The sequence below is a fragment of the Melozone crissalis genome, unplaced genomic scaffold, assembly GCF_028551555.1.
Source record: "Melozone crissalis strain CALT ecotype California unplaced genomic scaffold, PUWL_Pcris_2 ptg000081l_1, whole genome shotgun sequence".
Taxonomy (NCBI): domain Eukaryota; kingdom Metazoa; phylum Chordata; class Aves; order Passeriformes; family Passerellidae; genus Melozone; species Melozone crissalis.
This window is the reverse complement of record NW_026535858.1, coordinates 7,854,757-7,876,578: the sequence shown is the minus strand read 5'-3', so window position 1 is coordinate 7,876,578 and position 21,822 is coordinate 7,854,757. Positions and strand designations below refer to the sequence as shown.

The 21,822-nt window shown below is 44.2% G+C and overlaps 1 protein-coding gene across 2 annotated transcripts in view; it reads left to right on the top strand.

Annotated features, from left to right (window-relative positions):
• The first annotated feature begins 3,309 nt into the window (after positions 1-3,309).
• STUM (stum, mechanosensory transduction mediator homolog) overlaps positions 3,310-21,822 on the top strand; it is a 44,578-nt gene continuing 26,065 nt past the window's right edge. For both annotated transcript variants that reach the window (XM_054290390.1, XM_054290389.1), the window contains exon 1: positions 3,310-3,499. In XM_054290390.1, coding sequence (XP_054146365.1) covers positions 3,310-3,499 — 190 coding nt within the window. The remainder of the gene's footprint in view (positions 3,500-21,822) is intronic.

Sequence of the window (21,822 nt, the reverse complement as noted above, 5' to 3'; positions counted from 1 at the left end):
CTAATCTTTAGTAAGTGGTTCAGCTGCAACTCATTGGGGGATAAGATTACATTCTATACCACCTTCATTTACCCATACTGTGTCCCCCTACAATACTCCTCTCCTCTGACTGGGTGTTTGGTGGCCATGAGCCACTCTGGAGCCCCTGAGGCCTGATGGATATGGAATTCTCAGGACACTGACCAGAGCCCCAGCACCTGCTTCCCACAGCTGCATCCACATCCAGTGTAACTCAGCACAAAGCCCTGGCAACCAGGCTGCCACCATCCACCACCAGAAAATGCAGCCCAAGCCTGCTCAGCACTGAGACAAGGATGAATCACACACAGGTTCCACGTCCATGCCTCTTATCAAGGAACACACAACTACAAAACAACAAGATAACTTCACTCTGCCACACTGGAGGGAGTCAGAGGCCAGGTTCCTCTGGTTTTAAGGGCTACTCTTACCACCTACTCTTCCACCAGACATCCAGGAGATTCAGCTGCCTCAGCTTCCTTTGGGACTGCCCTTGGCACTGCTTGTCTTCAGCTTTAGTGCATCCTGCAGCACTTCTCCAGAGAGAACTCTGGGGATTCTGTGTTCCCAGCCCTGCGTGGCAGTGTACTGGTGCTATACTGGTGTGCCAGGGGAGTTCCACGGTCTGAAACACCACTTGGAATTCAGGTTGGTTTTGTCTTTTTTTTTTTTAGAAAAACCGATTTTTTGCCTCAACTGCAGAAAAATAATATTGTATATATAAATTCATAGCAGTTCTGTGAGCTGTTTTCATGCTGAGACGCAAAATGAACATTTTAAAAGATCAAATCTGAGGAAATCTGAGTATTCTTAGCACGCACAAATATCACCGCTTTTTATAAACCGTAACCTTATTTTCATTAAAAAAAAAATTTAAAAAATCAGCCCTGGGCCACATTAGGTCCCAGCAAACCTTTCCATGGATTCCTGCCTTCTCAGGTTGAAGCTCCTTGATTTTCTGTTTGGGCTGCTCTCACAGTGGCCCTTTGCTGGCTTCCACTGTAGGTAATGTGGGCTCACACCCACACGCAAAATTCCCAGGACCTATGGAGAATTGTGTCACTGCAAGTTATTGATTGTGTTCCAGCTTGGATTCTGCTTTGTACGAGCTCTAAATAATCCATATTCATACATGAGGATTTCTCATCTGACTGTGGTTTGATCAACCAGCAGAGAAATACAGAGTTCATATCAGTTACATTGCATCTTCCCAAGAAAAAGTGCAGCTCTCCAATAGCTGTGTGTCTAGGCAATACAGAGTCCAGGCTGTCATGAACTACTTAGATGGAAATAAATGTTGCCATTAAAAAAAACCCCAAACAAAATAAAAATCCAAACCAAAAAAAAAAACCAACAAAAAAACCAACAAAACCCCAAAAACCCTCCCCAAAAAGCCAGATTAGTTAATGTATTTCAGAAACATATCTAAACTTTGTGCTTAATCAAAAAAAAAAGTCAGAAGATTTTTTTGATGAAATGCACTCAGAAGACAAGCTAAAAGATAAGCAAAGAAAATAAAGAGATAAGAAGATAAGCAAAGAAAACATGTTGTTAAAGATGAGAGAATTTACATGGCTTGTCTATGTTTTGGTGGTTTCAAGCCCAGTCAGTAGAAAAATAAAATGAGCAACCTAGGAAGAAGAGTCTGCATTTCCCTCATTTAGTTTACCCAACCTTTTAGTTGTCCTAATTCGTACTTCAATCAATTAAACTGTTTAATAAGGCACTTGTCAAGTGGTATTGAAGTGGCATAAATAAAGTAGTTCAGTGTTTCTCTTGGAATATAATTCAATGCAGGAATTATATTAAATTCCTTGCAGGAATTTTTTGGACAAAACCACAGCCTCAAAAGACACAGTAAGACAGAGACTATCCTCTATCTCATGGAAAGACCCTGTATATGTGTCACACTTACATTTCATATCAGGATTAATGCCTTTAATATTTTCCCCGTTTTCTCTGCTGAATCCCATCTACAGGGACAATTACTGCAGTTTTTGGTTTTTATTAACCTAGACACGCTCAAGTTTTATATTCCCATTTCACCCACTGAATTCTGTGCTGAACAATAATCGCCAGCCCTACAAAGCCGTGTTTCGTGTCTTGGCTCCTAGGAACGAAGCCACATTTCCACACCAAGCTGCCATTAGCTCTCCCCTCCAGGGCCACAGTTTTCCTTTGCCTTCCAATTCCCGTGGCTCCCCTTCCCCTTCCTCCTCACCGCAGCGATTTTCACACACTACACGCGTGTGGGTTTAATTTACACGTTTTCTACACCGTCTCTCTTTAAGGGCGCACGGGGCACGCTCTCCCACCGCTCCTGCGCTCCCTCACATGGAGTTCTTTCCTTCATTCCGGGGAAAGAGCGGGACAGCGCCTCGCCCTCCCTGGCTGCCCGGGCGGGACGGGGCGAGGGGCGCACGGCGCCGGGCCGGGCTGGGGAAGCGCTCCGGGATAGACCGGGATGCAAGGAAGCGGCTGCCGAGGGGCTCGGGATAAACCGGGATGCGGGCAGGATGCGGGGAAGCGCTCTGGGCAGCGGCTTGGGATAAACCGGGATGCAGGGAAGCGCTCCGGCAGCGGCAGCCGAGGGGCCCGGGATAAACCGGGATGAGGATGGGATGCAGGGAAGCGCATCGGGCAGCGGCTGCCCAGGGGCTCAGGATCAACCGAGATCCAGGGAAGCGCTTCAGGCAGCGGCTGCCCAGGGGCTCGGGATAAGCCGGGATCCAGGGAAGCGCTCCGGGCAGCGACTGCCGAGGGGCTTGGGACAAGGCGGGATGCAGGGAATCGGCTGCCCAGGGGCTCGGGATAAGCCGGGATCCAGCGAAGCGGCTGCCAAGGGGCTCGGGATAAACCGGGATGCAGGGAAGCGCTCGGGGAGCGGCTGCCGAAGGGCTTGGGATAAACAGGGATGCAGGGAAGCGCACCGGGCAGCGGCGCGGCTGCCGAGGGGCTGTAAGGAATAAACCGGGATAAGGCGGGATGCGGGGAAGCGGCTGCCGAGGGGCTGTAAGGAATAAACCGGGATAAGGCGGGATGCGGGGAAGCGGCTGCCGAGGGGCTGTAAGGAATAAACCGGGATAAGGCGGGATGCGGGGAAGCGGCTGCCGAGGGGCTGTAAGGAATAATCCGGGATAAGGCGGGATGCGGGCGGGCTGCAGCGCCGCGAGGGGCGGGCGGAGGGCGGGGAGGGGTCGGCGCGGGGGGCGCGCCTGGCGGCGGGAGCGCGCTCGGCGGCGGCGGCGGGAGCGGGAGCCGCGATCCCACCGGGGCACGGCCGCGCCGGCCATGGAGCCCTCGCCCAAGGACGGCGAGAGCGCGGCGGCCGCCGAGCCCGGGCGGGGCGGCGCGGCCCCGTCCAGCGGCGTGGTGGTGCAGGTCCGGGAGAAGAAGGGCCCCCTGCGCGCCGCCATCCCCTACATGCCCTTCCCCGTGGCCGTCATCTGCCTCTTCCTCAACACCTTCGTGCCAGGGCTGGGTAAGGATGTGCGGGAGGCACCGAGGGAGGGCGGCCGGGCTCGGGGTCTCTCTCTGCCCACCTGCGGCTGCTCGGGCTGCCAGAGGTGCCCGCGGCCGCAACTTTCCCTTTCCCCGACGGCACCGCGGGCAGGGACGGACAGACGGACGGAGGGAGGCAGGAGCCCCTGCGCCAAGTTTCGCGTCGCGGGCTGGGACAGCGCCCTGCGGGGTCCCCAGGGATGCCAGCGGGCAAATCGCGTTTCCCTCGGGGGAGCAGGGCTGGGGCAGCCGCCTGGCCCCACTCGGCCGGGCACGGGCGGTCCCGGTTCCCGGGACAGAGCGGACACATCCCCCGAGCCCGCCGGGTGGTGCCGAAGGGATTCGGCGGCTCGGGCTCTCACGAACCGGGATTGCGGTCAGAGGAGTAAAGCTCACGGTGACTACATCGCTCGCTAGCTAGAAATGAGCTTTCAGAGCCCCCCCGTGCAGGGTTTTCTAAGGATACTCGCTAGAAAATGTTAGAACCACTGTCCAGAGGAACTGGAGATTCACAGTTTCCCAGCGTAAAGTCTCCAGCCTGCTCAGGTCCCTAAGATGTGGCTGCATCATCTCTGTATTTCCTATTCCTACACTCGAATTAGGAATTGCTTACTGCAGGAGGAGCTCAGAGTTTGAACACTATAAAAGCCCCTGGAATACAGGGCTAAACGCAAACACTTGAGCTGAAATAAAAATAACCTCAATAATAAAAAAATCAAAACCAAATGAAACAATCCATGACTCATTAACCCTTACCTCAAGTCTCTCATGGTCTGTTTCTGCTACTGTGGCTGCCACAGAAGCCCTCCTTATGATATAGGAGTATCCTCCACCTAGCCCTGCTTTTAAAGAGCTACTGCCTGCCTTTAATTGCTTCATGTGCTTCAGGTGGCTTCATTCTTTAACAAACCTGAAACTCTGGAAGTTCTGATTGAAGTACGATGCACAAAGTGTGGGTGGGATAGTGTGTGCCACACGTAGAAGCCATTGCTACTCCAGCGTGCTTGCTCTGAAACCTGTGGATGTATTCCAGAGGAAAATTTGCTCCTTTTGCAATAGCTGTGAGTTTTCCTGTGGAAGGACTTGTGGAAGGTGTGTGTGCTTCCAGATGCAATCCACTGCACTCAGGTGCAGTTCTTCCACCTGAAGAACATCGAGTGATGAATCAAAGACAATCTCTGGACTTGAGTTCTCTCATGGGGCTCTTTTAGGTTTCCTGGGGCTCACTTTCCCACTTTGGAGAGACATGTTCAAAACCAGAGTTTTCAAAGCCAGTGCTGTTTTCTGCTGGCATTGAAGACACCACATCTTCATTGTGGATGTACAGAAAAAAAAAGCCTGACTTAACCATCCCTTTTTCCTTATCCAAATTATCTGACATTTCACAAAGCACACTAGAAAACCCTGTGCCCTTCATCCCAGAAGGACAGACCCCCATGAGACATCCTTATGTTGAAATTGGCTTGAAGTGTGGTTCTCTGCTGGAGTTCTCCTCTGGGTGCTGCTGGGGGTAGCCAGAGTTGTGTCTTCCCTCATGCAGAAGGTGTCTAGGAAAGAAGGAAGGAGAGCAGATACCTTCAGGAAGGGAGGGCTGAGTGTTCAGGGCTCACAATCTGTGCTGGTTAAAAGCTTGGGAGTTGAATCTGGACTGTGCAGCTGTGTTGCTTGTGTAAACCCTGTCAGGCTGGACCAGCACAAAATGGTTTTTAATTTTATTTTTAATTCTATTTGTTTTTTAAAAAAAACCAAACCAACAACCTCCTTTTAGGTGGTGTTTTTTTAAAATCTGTTTGCCCTTTGCTGCAGTGGTTTCGGCGGTACGGTTTGCCGCTCTTTCTCCTGGTTCCCTGTTGCAAAAGTAGCAAACCAAACAAGCTACAGATGAAAAGGAATCCTTCCCTGTGGCATCCCCACAGCCTGGTGAAAGGCAGTGTTTTGGGGATGCATCCCAAGCTCAGTATGCAAAGCATGGCATTTAGTTTGTACATAAATGAACGGTTCTGTTAATGAAGCTGCTGATACCACGTGCATTTTGAGGGAAAACTTAGTCTGAGATGACACACCTGACTAGAATACAGCTATTTACAATCCCAGCCAAATCCTGTCATGTATCACACAGCCCACACAGGAGGGGAAACAGGAGGATCACGAATCTACTGCCAGGAATGTTCAAGGTAAAAAGAGATTTTCTGTCATTGTTGTGCTTCAGCCATCTCAATGAGCTGAGCAAGGCTTGTAAAACAGATAAGATTTGCAGTGGTGTGAAGTGTTCACATCAAGGAGGGGAGCCTGTTCCCTGCAGAGTAAATGGCAAAATTCCCATCAGTTCTTGTAGTCCAGATTTATAACATGTTCAAGTGATGTTTCACAGGCTTGCCATGTATTTCTGCCTGCTTAGCTGGAGAGTGTGACTGTGTTTAGGTGTTAATGGGAGTCCTCTGTTTCTCAGTCCCTAAATACATTGCATGTAGTTGTCATTTCAGTGTAGACTCTGCAGTGCAATTGCAGAGAAGGGTCAGAGACCACCACAGTAGACAAGAAAATGGGCAACATCGAATAAATCAAGATTTCCACTGCTTGGAGATTGGTGCATTTGAGGTTTTCATTAGTGCCCTGTGCCTCAGAGCAGTGATATCCAAATAGAAATTGTACTCTGATGCAGGCTTCCAAATCTTTGGGCAGTCTCTCACCATCTGAAAGCCTCTTTTTTTAAAGTTAAATTATCTTTCCTCTGTTGTGGAAGTCACCTTTGAGGGTGACATGTGAAAATTTTAAATATCTGGTTTATTTTTCCTTTGTGCTATTTATGTTTTGGAGTACTATTCTATTTGGATAGTAGAAGTAACACTTTCTCTTTGTTTACAGTCAGTTTATTATCTTCACTTGGTTAATTTGCAGAGTTTTATGTAATAACCCAGAACTGCAGGTTTTAAAGTGCAATGTAAACTGGGTTTGAACTACTCATTCCACACATGCTACAAAAGATGTCGTTCATAGGAATTTTTTCATACATAGGGGATATATTGACTTTTCTCTTGCCAAAACTTAAAATTCAGACGAAATACAGTGTAAAAAAATCTTAATTAGCCCATCTTGTAATCCCTTTTGCTGAATAGCCTTGAAATCACATATTCCTTCCAGTTGCTGTGATGGGCCATTTGGAAATGTTCTGGATCAGTTTCCTATTGTATTTGTAGAGAAGCCCCAATGAAGGCAGGAATGATGCATCTGCCTCCATGTTCTCAGAAGGCAAATTTATTACTTTTTAATATTATATTAAAGAATACTATGCTATACTAAAGAATACAGAAAAGATACTTACTGAATGCTAAAGAGATAATAATGAAAACTCGTGACTCTCTCCAGAGCCCCAACACAGCTTGGACCCAGTTGGCCAATGAGTGAAAACAACTCACAGCAGAATCCAATGGAACAATCACCTGTGGGTAAACAATCTCCAAACACATTCCACATGTGAGCACAACACAGGAGAAGCAAATGAGATAAGAATTGTTTTCCTTTTTCTCTGAGGCTTCTCAGCTTCCCAGGAGAAAAATCCTGGGCGAAGGGATTTTTTCAGAGAATGTGAATGCCACAGGAAATGTTCTGGATCAGTTTCCCATGGCCCAGGGCAGTCTTTCTCATCTGTGCCTAACAGGGCTGTAGGGCTGAGGTGCAATGAAGGTGTCCCAAGCTCAGGCTCATAAAAAGAGTGGGTAGGGAGAAGAGGGAAGAGTCAGTGGGTGCTGTGGCAAAAGCCATTGCGCCTTGGCTGCAGCCCTGCCTCAGGCATTGCAACCTCTGCTCCGGCTTTGGCTTTCTGGAGCAGGCTCTGAGGCATCAAAGCATGCAGGGATGAGCTCTGCAGGATGGGAGATGCAGCTGTGAGCAGAGCTGGGGGTGCCCAGTGCTGCCATTCCCCAGGATTGGGCGCTGTGTCCCTGCAGCCCATCCGCGCCATCCCGCAGATGGCAAACGGGAGAAGGGCTGGCCGTGCCCTTTAGCTGGCAGACTGTGTTCTCCTGGAGCTGAGTGTGCCAGTCAGCGTGGGAGGAGAGCTGGCTCCTTGTCATCATTCCCAGAGCTGATCCATGGGAATCTTGCCCTCCTTCCTCTCTGCTCTTCCTTCTCTCGACATCACGTGTGTGGGAGGGGGTAAACGAAGGGGGGGAACTTGAGGGAAATGTGAGAAGTGAGGGAAACGATCTGAAAGTCTGAGATATTCTCCAAGATTAATACCTCCTGTCAGGAAGGGGGTGGACTTTTGGATCCCAGCCTGTGTGATACGTGAAAAACTATTTTTATGCAGGGAGTAATTGAAATACGCAGCATAAAACGATGCTGGTGCAGGATAGGAGAGCAGCCACCCATGTGCCACCAAGTAGCCCATGGAGGGGTTCAGGAGTGCCAGCCTCTCACAGCAGCTACAGAATGAAGGGGTGATTCCCAGCACACTCAGTGTTTCGCTTCCAGGGCTGCACAGTGCAGCTCTCCTGTTCCTGGGTGTGTCAGCTCCATATCACAATTCTTCTGCCATCTGTTTATTCACTCCTGATAGAGTTCAAGCACTGCACCTTCAGCTGAGGGAATGTGGCTTTGCCATTGGATTTATGGAAGCCAAGCATCTTCTCACCAGAAACCAAGGCTCTCCTGGGCAGAATGAGCTCTCCAAAGAGCTGAACAGAAGTACACAACACTCGAGAAAGGTGATCGGATCAGATCTGCATAAAATTACCAGTACTCATTTTATTTTTATGATTGGAATGGTAAATAGATGCCTCGAGCAAGCATCCATTGCCTTCATTATTGAAAGAAAGAATTTCAAGGAAAAACCACATTTTCTTATCCACAGTAGAGCAAACAGTGCAATAAAGAAATTTGGGGCTTTCAGACGTATAAAATCTCAAGCTCCCTTTGGTATTTATGATCCTTTAATTTTTTTTTTCTTTTAAACGTACAAACCAAAGTATCTGTGTGATTTACAAGCTCATTTGTGAAAAACAAAGGTTTTCTCGAGTGCTTGTGAACTTTACTGCTGCAGATTTTTAGCTAACATTGCCTTTCAGCCTGAGATGCTGGTAGTGAGCAGAAACAAGCTGTTTCTTCATGGGAGCCTAATTAAACAAAGCAAACCTATGGCCAGTAGAATTCACTCTGTCAGGTTTTGTATTTTGCACTGAAAAGGCCAAGAAGTTCTTGATGGTGATTTGTGCTTGTGCAACGTGGGAAATGAGACCTGCAATAAAATGTGTGCACCCAGGTTTTACTGCTCCATTACTGGTACCAGGGGTATCAGCTGTAGATTATCCTCACAAGTGAGGTAAAATTTGGCACAAGAACAGCTGAATCTGAGGTTTCTGCACCTGCAGGTCTTTGTTCTTTTCAGTATGTAGAAGGCCATTAAATTACTCTTTTGTTTTATTTCCTTTTATTTTTACTACAGAGGTTTAAGTGAGAAATATAATTGTATCATATAACTTACCTGGCAGATGGTATTGAGCAGTCATTCCACAATGTTACCACCACTGGGTAGTCTGGAATATTTTTGTTCCATGAAGTGTCTGGATCACCCAGAATGACAATCAATCCTGGAAACCTCAGAGAGGTTCACAGGTACTGAAGAAATGCCAAAGTGTTCCAACTTTGTAGCTGCTTGATTGAGACAGCTCCACCTAGTGTAGCTGATCAGAAAAAAAGGGAAAAAAAGGGGAAAAAAAGTTATTTTATCTGCTGCAGGGCCTGATGTGGCCCCTCAGTTTAATCCAGTGTTGAACAGCACACTTTGCTGTATTTTAGACAGAAAGCTGCAGTGCCTTGTTCATGACCACAGCCTCAAGTCACACTTTAAATATTTAGAATTGTTCCTGTCCTTTGGTTAGTTTTTGCTCTTCCCTTGCTACAGTTGGTAGAAGTCAGCTGTTGAGCTGCACTTGCATTTGAAATGACTTTTTGGTTCATTTTGCTGTCAGGCTGTGCACTCACCCAGTGCTGCAGCCTTGGAATCGCTGTCCATGCCAGACCAGCCAAAATGCAAACAAGTCTCTCTGCCTCCCTCATGCCTTCTGTTTCCACCAAAATAGAAGACAAAAGAAATGGCCAGGGACGTTTTTGTTCAGTGGTTTTTGTTGAAGCAGCTCTGTGGAGATATTAATTTCCTAATGAACGTATAAGGAAGGAGACAGGGTTTGCTCAGCATCTTGTAATCTTGTTTGTCATTTAATGCAGTTTGGACAGATGTACTTGGAGATTAAGAGTGAAGGTGGGAGCAGACAGCAGAGAAGAGCTGTTAAATGGCCAAGTAAAGCAGCTGAATTTTAAGGTGGATTCAAGGCTGTCCCAAACAAAGGGTATCATGTGGAGAGAAACAGAGAATCAAGTCCAGAAGGAGAAAAGTACATTTGCAGAGGTTCAGTGAGAGGGCAAAAGAACTGAAACTTCTTGCAGCAAGGGAGAAAATGAGTGAAAGGATTTGAAGATTAAAGTAACTTGGATGAGGAGAGTGCTTTTGATAGGTGAATTTTTCCTAGTCTGGATAGCAGGAAGGAAGTGAATTTTCTCCTGCTCTGAAACAGTGGGTGTTGGAGAGATTTACAAAGCCTGATGAAGCACCACTGCCTGTAGGAGCTCACTGCCATTTAATCTCTCCACCGTGAAAAGAACTTTGAGAGCTTCTGAGCTGTTCAGGATCACAAAGAGAGGAGCACGAAGCAGAAACCAGGTTCCTCAGGCTCTTTCTTACCCATGAAACTGCATGCAAATTTGAACACAAATATACCTGCAGTGTCTGGCACAAAAGTGAATTTTAGAACCTGTGCCCAGTTTTGAATTTTGTGGAGAAACAGACTGGATGGTAAAGGGATTCTAAGACTGTCCTAAGGTTTGTAATGAGATAAAGTCAGTCTGACATATGACATGCTTTCTCCTGTCTTAGGACTTTTCTTCATTGCAGAGCTTCAAAGTGACACAGTGGCAGTCCCAGACAAACTTGGTTGTGGCACTGTGCAAAGATGCTGCTAAGACAGCTGTGCAAAGACAAAACAGAATAGATTATTTCATTTTGAAGGAAATAATTATCATTAATAATTGTTATTGATGTTATTAATAACAATTATCACCTTGTCCAGCTGCCTGCCCAGGTCAGGGCTGATTAACATTAACATCAATATTAATAGTAATATTAACGTTAATATTAATATTATTAAGGCCATTGTCCAAATGGCTTTTAAACACTGACAGGCTTAGGGCCCAGCCTCACACAAAAAAGAAAAGTTCCCATCATTGACCTTGCTTTAGAAACTGCAGGAAGGTGAAACTTGAGTTTCCCTGGTTCTGCTGAAGATAAGGAGTTTTTTTTCATTAAGGGAAGAAGTTAATCCCTGTTCCCCTTCCCAGGGTTTTTGAGCATTTATGTTATCTAGTGAAGCCCAAAGTGAAGATACTGTAAGAACTTGAGAAAAAAAAAATCACATGCCATTCTATCTAGTTATATTTCATTTGTTGATTTCTGATATTATAAACTTAGGTTTCATTCTGTGGAGAGTCATGGAAAAAATAAATGGAACTCAAATATTTGATTTAAAAGACTCATTTCCACAGTTTGTTCTCTCTCCATCTCACCACTTAGAAGCTGCTCTCAACCCTCTTTCCTCCAGCAATGCAGACCTTGTAACAAAGGCAGTTCAAACTCAGTGTTTCCATTCCAAAGGAGTTACAGACCAAACAATTTCTCTCTAACAACTTGACAGCTCCTCAAAAGGCCCAGCAATGCAACCCCGACTCACACAATATTTGGTGCTTCCTTAGAACCTATTCCCCTGAGGCTCTCGATTAGATGAGAATCTTTGCTTTCAGGAAAAGAAAAAAAATGTAACTCTTATGGCTGTGGAGCAGGATTTGGAGATAATGATCTTGTCTCAAAAGAAAACAAAAGGAGATTGTGGGAAGAAAGAATGAATTGCCTTTTTTTTTTTTCAATTCTTAGTTTTGGAGAATCTGAGTCATGATTTTTCAGCACTGGAAAATGGCAATATCACTGAGCTTTTAAATTTTAAACAGAGGATACATTAGTAACCAATTTACAGTTCTGCCCTATTAGACAAAACCATGGACATCCATGTCTTTGAGCACAGCATCATGAAATATAAATCCTTCAATATGAATTAGGTAGCTGATGAAAACTGATGGGCAATACACCAACTCAAATTAAAAATCCCAGTATAAACATACCCAAAGGATAGGCCTGGAGTGGATCATGGTCAAATCTTGTTAGAGGAAATGATGACTACAATCAATAGAGGAACTCTTGGAAGCATAATCACATTCTTTGCAGGGGTTCATCCTGTACTACATTTCCAACTTCAGAAATAATGCTTATAATATATATTATAATGCTTATATTATATTATATTATATTATATTACATTATATTATATTACTTGTACAAGGAATTGTGCAGGGGACCAAGGCCATCTTTGGGAATGTGAATTTAAACTTGACAGATCATTAGATCATTATCCAGCCTCTCACCAGGTTGTTGTTTGTCTGGGCTAAACTCCCAGCTGGCCACAAGCATTGGTGAATATCCACACAAAACTTAAAAATGCTTTGAAATTGGGAGTAATCATTTTGTTTCAATTAAAACACAAACTAGTTTGTAAAGAATGCAAAAGGGCTAAATGGTCGAATTAATCTCATTATTGTGTTTGGGAGAAAAAATTCAATTGGAGCAAATAAGAATGCTGCTTTAAAAAAGTGTTTGTACATTTTTACTAAGTGTTAGTGTTAATAAGCCTTTGAAGAATTGAGATTTATTGTAGATTAAGAAATAGAATATAATGAGCCACAAGTTCATTATGTTAAAAAATTCAGTAATTTCACAAAATATGAATCATGATTTTTTGGTGAAAATATTTTACCTGAAATAAGCTAAATGATCACATTAGTAGGGCACTGTCCATCAAAAATAGCTTTGCTGGTTTAAGTTTAAAATTTGTATTTATTTGCATGCATATCTATTTCATATGCCACTATGGTGAAATGAGATCATGGCATTAAAAGAAAGTCTCCTGCAGGCAGAAACCCATTTGTTGTATCTCTTTAAGAGCATTCATGAAAGAATGGATTTCAGACTTCATAAATTGGTTTTGTTAATCTGCTATTTTTAAAATACTTGCAAGACCTCTTCTGTTGCCATGACAATTTGATTTCCATAAACATGATATTTGGGATGTGACTGTCCGACAGTGTGTTTGCTGTGCTGTGTGGGGAAAGGAGATGGCACCACAGAAATTACAATGCACAGAGGCCCACAGAGTCAGACCTCTCACTGAGAGTGGTCAGGACAAGTTCATTATAGTAAGAAAACATATCAAGTCATTAAAAAATATCAATTTATCAAGTTAAAATATCAAGGATCAAGTTATATGTATTTATATTCCCTGTAAATTAGAATTTTTTTTCTTATCTTCTTGTGAACACTGTTTTGGAGCGGGAAACTTTAAGTTTCCACTGAAAATTGGTTCCAAGGATGTGAAGACTGAATTCTGGCTAAAAGTATGGCTGGACCTTTGTGGATCTACCCACACAAAGCAGCTGTAAGGACACACAGCTCTCATTGCCCTGCAACGCACTCTGGAATTGCTGTCAGAGTGGAAGGGGTTCCCAAAGAATTTAGGATGGTGAGAAAGGAATGGTCATCATTTGAGACATTTGGGAGATGTAGCCAGAGGAAAATCCCTCCCTCGCTGAGGGATCAGCATGATTTCCCCATGTTCTCCTTCAGTCTTTTTGAAATTATTGCAACAAATCAGACCCCTTTCCAAACTGATTTGCAGCAGGTGAGTTACTCAGTAATCCACTGAAAGACTTGGAATGTTTTTCCCACTGTAGTTAGCCAATTTGATGAGTGTGGATTCTCTGGATTGGGCCATTAAATTACCTCTCTTGATTGTTTAATTGTCAAAGCTTTGCCAAATCTTCCTGTCTGGAGTGCAAATCTGATAATGCCTTTTCTGCTGCATGTCTTTCTGCTTTGGCTCTGCATCCAACAAACTGATCAATGCCAGGGAAGGTTCAGCGAGTTTTTTTACACTTTTTTTTAAACTTTTTTAAAGACAATATTTTAGACTCAGCATCACAGGATTTTTTTTCCCCTCCTACTGAAATTTCATTGTGGCTGCAGAGAGCTGGTGGGAAATTTCATTGTGGCTGCAGGGAGCAAGGTTTTACATGAAACAAGCTGGTTTCTTGTCTCGTGTAAAAGAGCAAAAAGAGCACAGGGACTACAGTCATTGTCAGATGAGAGTGTAAAAACCATCTCTTGTTTTCTCTTTTACAAGTCAGAATGTAATTTTATACACTGACTTGCATCTGAGTACTCATTTCAGTCAGTCCCCCACACATCCCACAGAAACAATGTGGAAGTGGAGTGTCCTGCCCCCCTTTGGAGCTGACTCCCTGAGGGGATCTAGCTTGGTTCTTGTTTTTTTTGGTCAGAAAAAAAATGTGGGGAGCAGATTTGAGTGCCTGGAGAGCCGACCCCTTCCATGGCACATCCCACAGAGCATCCCTGCATCTTTCCACCCCCATGCAGAGCTGGGGGCAGCTGCACACACACAGGGCAGAGCTTGAACCAAGCCAAGGGTGGGGAGAGCACGTGGGGGCACTCTGGGCTCAGCCAGCCCATCCTGCCCTAATAAATGACCAGCCCATCCCAACCCCAATAACACAACAATGAGCGAGAGCTCATTGCCAAGCCTCAGCATTTCCACTCTGGATGGGAAATTCAAGGCAGTGCAGTTAAAAGTGGGATCTGTGTCCTTGTGCTGTGTGCAGCTGACACTTAGAAGAAGCCCGTGGTGGAGCTGGGGATGGATTTCAGACCTAGCATATGTTCCTGGGAACCACTCTTGCTCAGTAATTACACAGGGAGCCCTTCTTCTCCCGAGGCTGTGGTGATTAAATGGTAATAGTCCACCCTTAGTTGTACTGACACAAAAAATACATTATTTTTGTTCTATGTATTAACTAAAACATGGTATTTTTGCTACAATACGTGTGTGTCTGTGTTCTGGTCTCGTATCAGTGCTTTCAATCCCCCAGATGTTCTTTCAGTGCTCGTTTATTCATTTGGTGCCAAGGCAGAGCTGCACAGAGAGGGTGTCCCCTCCCCAGGTGCTCTGTGGATTCCAGGTCACACTGCTTGGAACACCAGCCCACCACATGAACCAGGGCAGAACAGGTACAACATGTTCCCACTGCAAGCTCAACTCCTTTCTCGGAGCTGAGAACCCACAACTTACAGAGCAACGTGGTGCTGAGCCTTAGAACTATTTTGTCTCACCCCTGCTCACCTCTTTGGCTCTAGTAACATTGAGCCAGAGGTTGCTCCTGTGAATAAGTATTATTTACTGTAAAGAAGCATTGCAGAGCTGAGCTCTTTGCCCTTTCAGCCAGGGAAGACTCTTCCCAAGTTGCAGTACCAAGCTGGACACTCACTAAGAACTGTATTTCCCAAATTAGCCAGCAGCCAAAGCCAAAAATCTGGTTTATGCTGCATCATAAAACTTAATCTGCTTTCTCCCTTACAAATGTGGGTTTGTTTTAAATATTTATGACAATCCATCACACACTAGTAAATGTTCTTCAGTACATTTTGTAAAAGGAATGATATCTAAATGACAAAATAGCTTACTCCAGTGACTGTGATTTAAGTCTTTCCTGAGAAGTTCACTATTTACTGGTGTGAGAAGTGCCAAGCAGCTAATCAAGCAGTGTTTTCACAAAATCATAGCATCATTTAGGCTGAAAAAGACCTTTAAGATCATTGAGTCCAATCATTAACCCATCACAGCCACCCCTAAACAACATCCCCAAGTGCCACATAGGGATTATTTCAGTAGCATCATTATTTCAGCATCATTATTTCAGGAGCACTGTGAGCTGCAGAATACACTCAAGCCCTATAATGGTCCAGAAGGGAATGATATGATATGATTATGATATGAAGGAAAAGTGTATTTCGTACACTTAATACTATCTGTATTCTGAGTGGAGAGTTCAGGGGAAATATCCAGATTGTCCAGGAAGCCAGTGGCAAAACTGCTGAGAGAATTTACACAGATTTCTTGCAATTCAGCACCTCAAACAATGCAGCCACACTTTAGTTCCATTAATCTCTCCCAGGAAAACTGATATTAATGAGCTATTTCCATCACTCTTGGACTTTGTGTGTTCATTGAGAGGAGGGGTGTCTGTGCTGAATGAAAACAGTGAATAGGCAGGGTGGACAAAGCAGTTTTTAGTTTGGATGTGCTGGTTACGCCCTCCCATGTTTCTGTGATCTGCTTTATGCCTGTGAGAGCCACAAACTCTCCTGCACACACATGAGGGGCTTCAGCATGTTTTAGTCAGTATATGGCAAAAGAAAACCCACACCAAAATCCAAAGCCAGGCAAGCACAAATGAGCACAAGTGCTCTTGCAAGAGCACTGATTTATTCTGTGCTTTGTAGTTTAATATTAACCAATATTTGCAGTAAGGAGGCTCTGTATTCCTTCCGCAATTGTGCACAAAATGGGGCCTTCCTTTAAATGATACTATTTTAAAATATATTATTTATGCAGCTATGTAGGTGCCCATGGCACTGTACAGACAATGGAAAAAGAAAAGGTCCTCTCCCAGAAGACTGTGTGATAGGAATGTAACCTCAAGAGTCAGATCCAAGTTAAAAGAAGTCCTAATAAAAACACACAATACAGTGTAATGAAAAGAAAAACATTTTCTTGAGTTGTATGTTTAAAGACAGAGTTTTAAAGGCACAGTTGGGACTTGTTTCTTAGCAACAGGGCTCATCTGAGCCCTGCAAACACTGTCATGTTGGAAAAAGATACCCTCCAGAAGAAAAGCAAAATGAAAAGAGCTAGAAACATCAAATTTAGATGCCTTCCTGCTGTTGCAAGAGCATTTCATCAGCATTGCAAAGCCTTCAGGCAACAACAAGGTCAATTTGATAAACTGTAATAATCAGAACAAAGAACTCCTCTTTACTTCTCCTCATCAACAGGGATGAGCAGTAAAAATATTATTTAAAAATAGGTGCATGGGTATTACCATAAAGCAGAGTTTAGGTTCTGCCATCCTCCTGTAGCCATAGTAACAGGGCTGTTTTCTGCACTGAGGGCACAGGAGTCCTGCAGAACAAACTCCTGGCCCTGGTGTGCCTCGCTCTGTCAGCACCAGGAGTTTCAGAGGAACATCTGTAGTGCACAGAGTAAAATCCCACTGGCCTGCAGGAAGAGCTCCTCCTAAAGGAGCTGATTAGCTGGCTGATGCACCAGAGCAGGAGAATTTTTATTAGTAAAATTTAATCCAAACAGGCTAATGGCAAAGGTATTTATTGGGCAGATGAGATGGGGTTCATGTAACCTGTGCACCTGAGTTGGTTGCCTTGATAAAGTGAGAGGAGGAATGAGGCACTACCAGCATGTGACTCATCTCTTTAAACTAGGTTAAGTCAATCACACCCTCTGGGGGCCTCCATCTCTTTTTATTTATTTATTTTTTTTTGCCTCCAGAGGGTAAGTGGCTCAGATCAAGACAGATATCAGAAGTTAGGTCAGATGAAAGCTACCCATTATCTGGTTTGCAAAATCAGGCATTTCCTTCAATAGATTCAGAACACTTCAGGCATTGCCCACACATCTTTCTGGATCTCATCTCATCCTTACAAGAACTGAAGTAGTTCTGACCTCAGTGCTGTCTCCTAATGCATTCACACCTGCTGTGTCTCATGGAATTGGTGCATTCCTGAAACTCAGACCTCCTCTCTTATGAGTGCTCAACACAAAACCCTGTAATTTCTCTAATTTCCATCATGACAGAGTGCAGCTCTTAGGTAGCTCTTTCCCAAAGTGTGTGATATTGAGAGGGAGGGGGACACATCTGTGAGAACATCCCAGAGAGGTGTGCATGGAGAATCCATGCTGGAACAGGAACTCCTGGCAGGAGTGGAGCTTGTGGAGAGCTCCTGCTGGGGCAGATTTCCCCCAAAGTTTGTGCTAGGGCACAATTTCCCCCAAAGTTTGTGCTAGGGCACAATTTCCCCCAGTTGTGGAACAAGTGGCTGAACCAGAACAGGGGGAAAGCATCAAGGGGAAGGAGTGGCAGAAGGGAACTTTATGAACTAACCACAAATCCTCTGTCACTCCCCCATCCCTCCTGCACTGTTCAGAGTGGGGCCAAGGAAGAGAAATCAGGAATGAAAGAGAGAAGTGAAAGGTGAAGAACAACTCCATCTGGGAGTGGAGGGAAAATTAAGGGTCATGTTTTGTTTCTCACTATACAAACTTAATTTAATTGCAATAAATTGGTTTTCCCCAAGTGCAGTCTGTTTCACCTTTGACAATAACTGGTGAGTGATCCTGCTGTTCTTTATCTTTACCCACAAACTTTTTTGATCTTATTTTTCCCCTCTGCCCTTTGGATGGGAAGGGGAGTGAGGGGCTGGGTGGGTGTGTGGCAGCCAGCTATGGGCAGCCACCACAGCACATCACCAATTCCTGTCCTGCTCTGTCACCATCATATTTTCTGGAAAACTCCCTTCACCAGGGTTCTTCTCCTGGGAAGCTGAGAAGCCTCAGAGAAAAATGAAAACAGTAATTATCTGATTTGCTTCTCCTGGGTTTTGCTGCTTTGGAATGTGGTTTGGACATAGTTTACCAACTGGTCATTGTTTCATTGGTTTCTGCTGTGAATTGTTTTGACTCTTTGGCCAGTTGGGGCCAAGCGGTGTCAGACTCTGGAGAGAGTCATGAGTTTTCATTATTACCTTTTAGCCTTCTGTAAGTATCCTTTCTGTATTCTTTAGTACTGCTTTAGTATAGCATTCTTTAATATAATATAGATCATAAAACAATAAATTAGCCCTCTGAGAACATGGAGTCAGATTCATTATTCTTTCCTTCCAAGGATGGGGATCTCAGAAAATACCACACTGCTCTCCTTGGCATCCCTCCTCAGCCCAGCCTGCAAATCCTGAGGGCTTTGCTGGCCCTGGAACACCTTGTGCACGTGTTCTCTCAGCTCTGCTCATGCTGATGTTTAGATCCCTTCCTTGGGGGATGTGCTGGGTGCTCACAATGTTCCTTTCCTTCATGCATTATCTAAGGGATGGAAAACATGAGAGAGGTCCTTGCATGCTCTGTGCCAGTAGCACAGAGAGCTGCTTTCCCAGTTTGCCAGTGGGGCTGACAGGTGATCCCAGGGGACTCTTGAGAATTGGCTACTGACCCTCCTCACTTCCCCCCAGCCAGCCAGGATGGTGCCTGGCTCTAGTCCATGGGTGGGATGACTGATGTAGAAACATTTCCCTTCTCACTCTTCTGACTCCTGGGACACTGACACATCCATCAGAGACTTGATTGTGGCAATTCTACCAACAGTGTTTGTCCCTTGATATTGGCTGGAGATGACAGCACCTCACATCAAGAAAAAGCAGAGAAAATCATCTACCAAAAACTCAGTGCAAAGCCAAGGTTAAAGCCAAGTTTAAGTTTAGGACAGCTCTGGAAGGACTTTGCACTGAACCTGCTGTGACACAGGGAAGTGTTCCCTTCTGCTGACTCCGATACAGGTTTATTGCCTATCTTAAGAAGAGATTAATTCCCTGGCCACTGTTCCTCTTCAGCCTATGAAGTTCTAATAGAGCTGCATAACATAATGACAGAACACTATTGGATCAGTTCTGATCTCCTCAAGTCATAAAAATCCTCATGAGATGTCATTAGAATCGCTAAAGCAGGAAGAAGTATCACAGCATGGGAAAGACATTTCAGATGAACATTCCTTAATATCCTATAATGCTTATTTTGTGGTCCATACTTGTAATTTTAATCTATATATTTCATTATAGCCAAAACCCATGGAGGGCAGCAAGGCTTAAGTAGGAAAGCCAGAATTTGATTGAGCAACCTGATGGCTTCTTCACTATGGCCTGAGGCATGATTTAGCCTGGAATTCCTTGATTTCAGTAGGAATTTGGTGCCAAAGTGTTTTCAAAGGTCCATGCTCTGGTTTCTCTGCCTTCCTTCTATCATTCTACAACAGAAGGAAGAGAACATTGCCATGTGTAATTACACAGACATACACTGGGGTATCATTATAACTTATGAGATGCTAAAATAAAGGGAACTAGGTGAAGTGCTGCTCTTGGTCAGTATGGACATTATGAGAGAAGAGACAGTATGTTTAAAACAGAATAAGTAGAAAAATAGATGCAGTTACTTGCATATGTTAAAAAACATTTTTGAAGGATTATAAATAGTTTAGGGCCAGACGTTTGAGAAGGGTAGGAATTATGTTTGTGTTCTCTCCCTGCTGAGCAGTTTGGCTCAGCTGTTAATTTCCACTAACTGGAAAATAAAAAGCACTTTTCTGATAGACTTGTATTGCCTTAATGCCAGATCCAGAAATGGGATGTTTCCCATGGATGGTGCACACTGTGCCTGCCTTGTATGATTTGTCATTTGTCTGGGAATGATGAGGCTGAACTTCCCCACAGATCCACACAGGTTCTGCCTTGTGCAGCCAGCCAACATGTCAGCAAGTGCACCTGCACCTTCTCCAGGTACTCCTTTCTTCCTCAAGGTAGTCTAAGATCCAGGGAATTATCGTAAATGCAGGGCCACAGATAAAGGAAGGAAAGATGAGAAGGACTCCATCTTATCAGAAGGCTAATTTATCACTTTATGATACTATATTATATTAAAGAATACTATACTATACTAAAGAATACAGAAAAGATACTTACTGAATGCTAAAAAGATAATAATGAAAACTCGTGACTCTTTCCAGAGTCCCAACACAGCTTGGCCCCAATTGGCCAAAGAGTGAAAACAACTCACATCAGAATCCAATGAAACAATCACCTGTGGGGAAACAATCTCCAAACACATTCCACATGAGCAAAACACAGGAAAAGCAAACGAGATAAGAATTGTTTTCCTTTTTCTCCTGAGGCTTTTCAGCTTCCCAGGAGAAAAATCCCGGGCAAAGTATTTTTTCAGAGAATATGAATGCCACAGAGAACTTCCTACCCCACCAGGGGTGCTTGCACCTTTGTATTGTTCTTTTCTTTTATCTTTCTTCTGTGTTTTTATCAATATTAGTTCAAAGAATACCAAGGGGAATTAATCACAACTTTTACTCCATCCAGTCCTCTTCCCACCCCAAATCTGGCTGTGTTTTCTGTCAGATGCCATGACTGAGAAGAGTACAGAGCAAATTGCAAAGGTGAATGCAAAGGTTTCTAAAAAGCCCTTTAGTTCTAAAAAGAACTAAAAAGTTCTAGTCTCTTGCAGGGGAGCACAGGAGGAGCTTCTGGGGAGCACTGCAGCCTTGAGCTCCCTGTGGTTCCATGAATAACACATTTAGGTTGGTCTGCTCCACCTACATCCCAGACCCATCCATGACCACAATTTTGTCCAGTCACAAGTGTCGCAGACATCTTTTATGGAAAATCCTTTCCTTTGGATTTTCCATAAAATCCATTTTCCCGTTTCTCAGGAACAATTTGTTCCTGAGAAGCTGAGAGGCCTCAGGAACAAAATATAAATATTGATTATCTGCTGCTGTGGAATGCAACAGGTGGATCCATGATTGGCCCATGCTGGATGTTTGTAATTAATGGCCAATCACAGCCCAGCTGGCTCAGACAGAGAGAGCTGAGCCACAAACCTTTGTTAGCATTCTTTCCTTTTCCATTCTTAGCTGGCCTTCTGATGAAACCTTTTCTTCTATTCTTTTAGTATAGTTTTAATGTAATATATATCATAAAATAATAAATCAAACCTTCTGAAGCATGGAATCAGATCCTCATCTCTTCCCTGATCCTAAGACCCCTGTGAACACCATCACACACAAGCTGCTATTCCAATCCATCTCCAAGAAAAGGAGTAAGATGCAGCTGCTGTGTGTTGTGGTCTGGGTGCATCAGTGTCTTTGGATTTTTCATGGGACAGACACTTTTCTCTGAAAAATACTAATTGTAAAATTTAAGATAATTTTTCATGAGCGCATCTGGTTAAACAAATGCTCCTTTGAATGGCAATAACAGGCCTTGGCTATCAGATTGTTCTGCGTAGCACAGCTAAAAATACATGTTTATTTTTTTTCGGTGCAGACAAGGCACAATAAAAGATGGCAGAATAGCTCTGATGTGTCAGATTGCTGCTTTTCTACAGGACTGTACTAGAAACCTCATTTTGTAAAATGTGAGAGAAGAAAAAGTGCTATGCTTTTAATCAC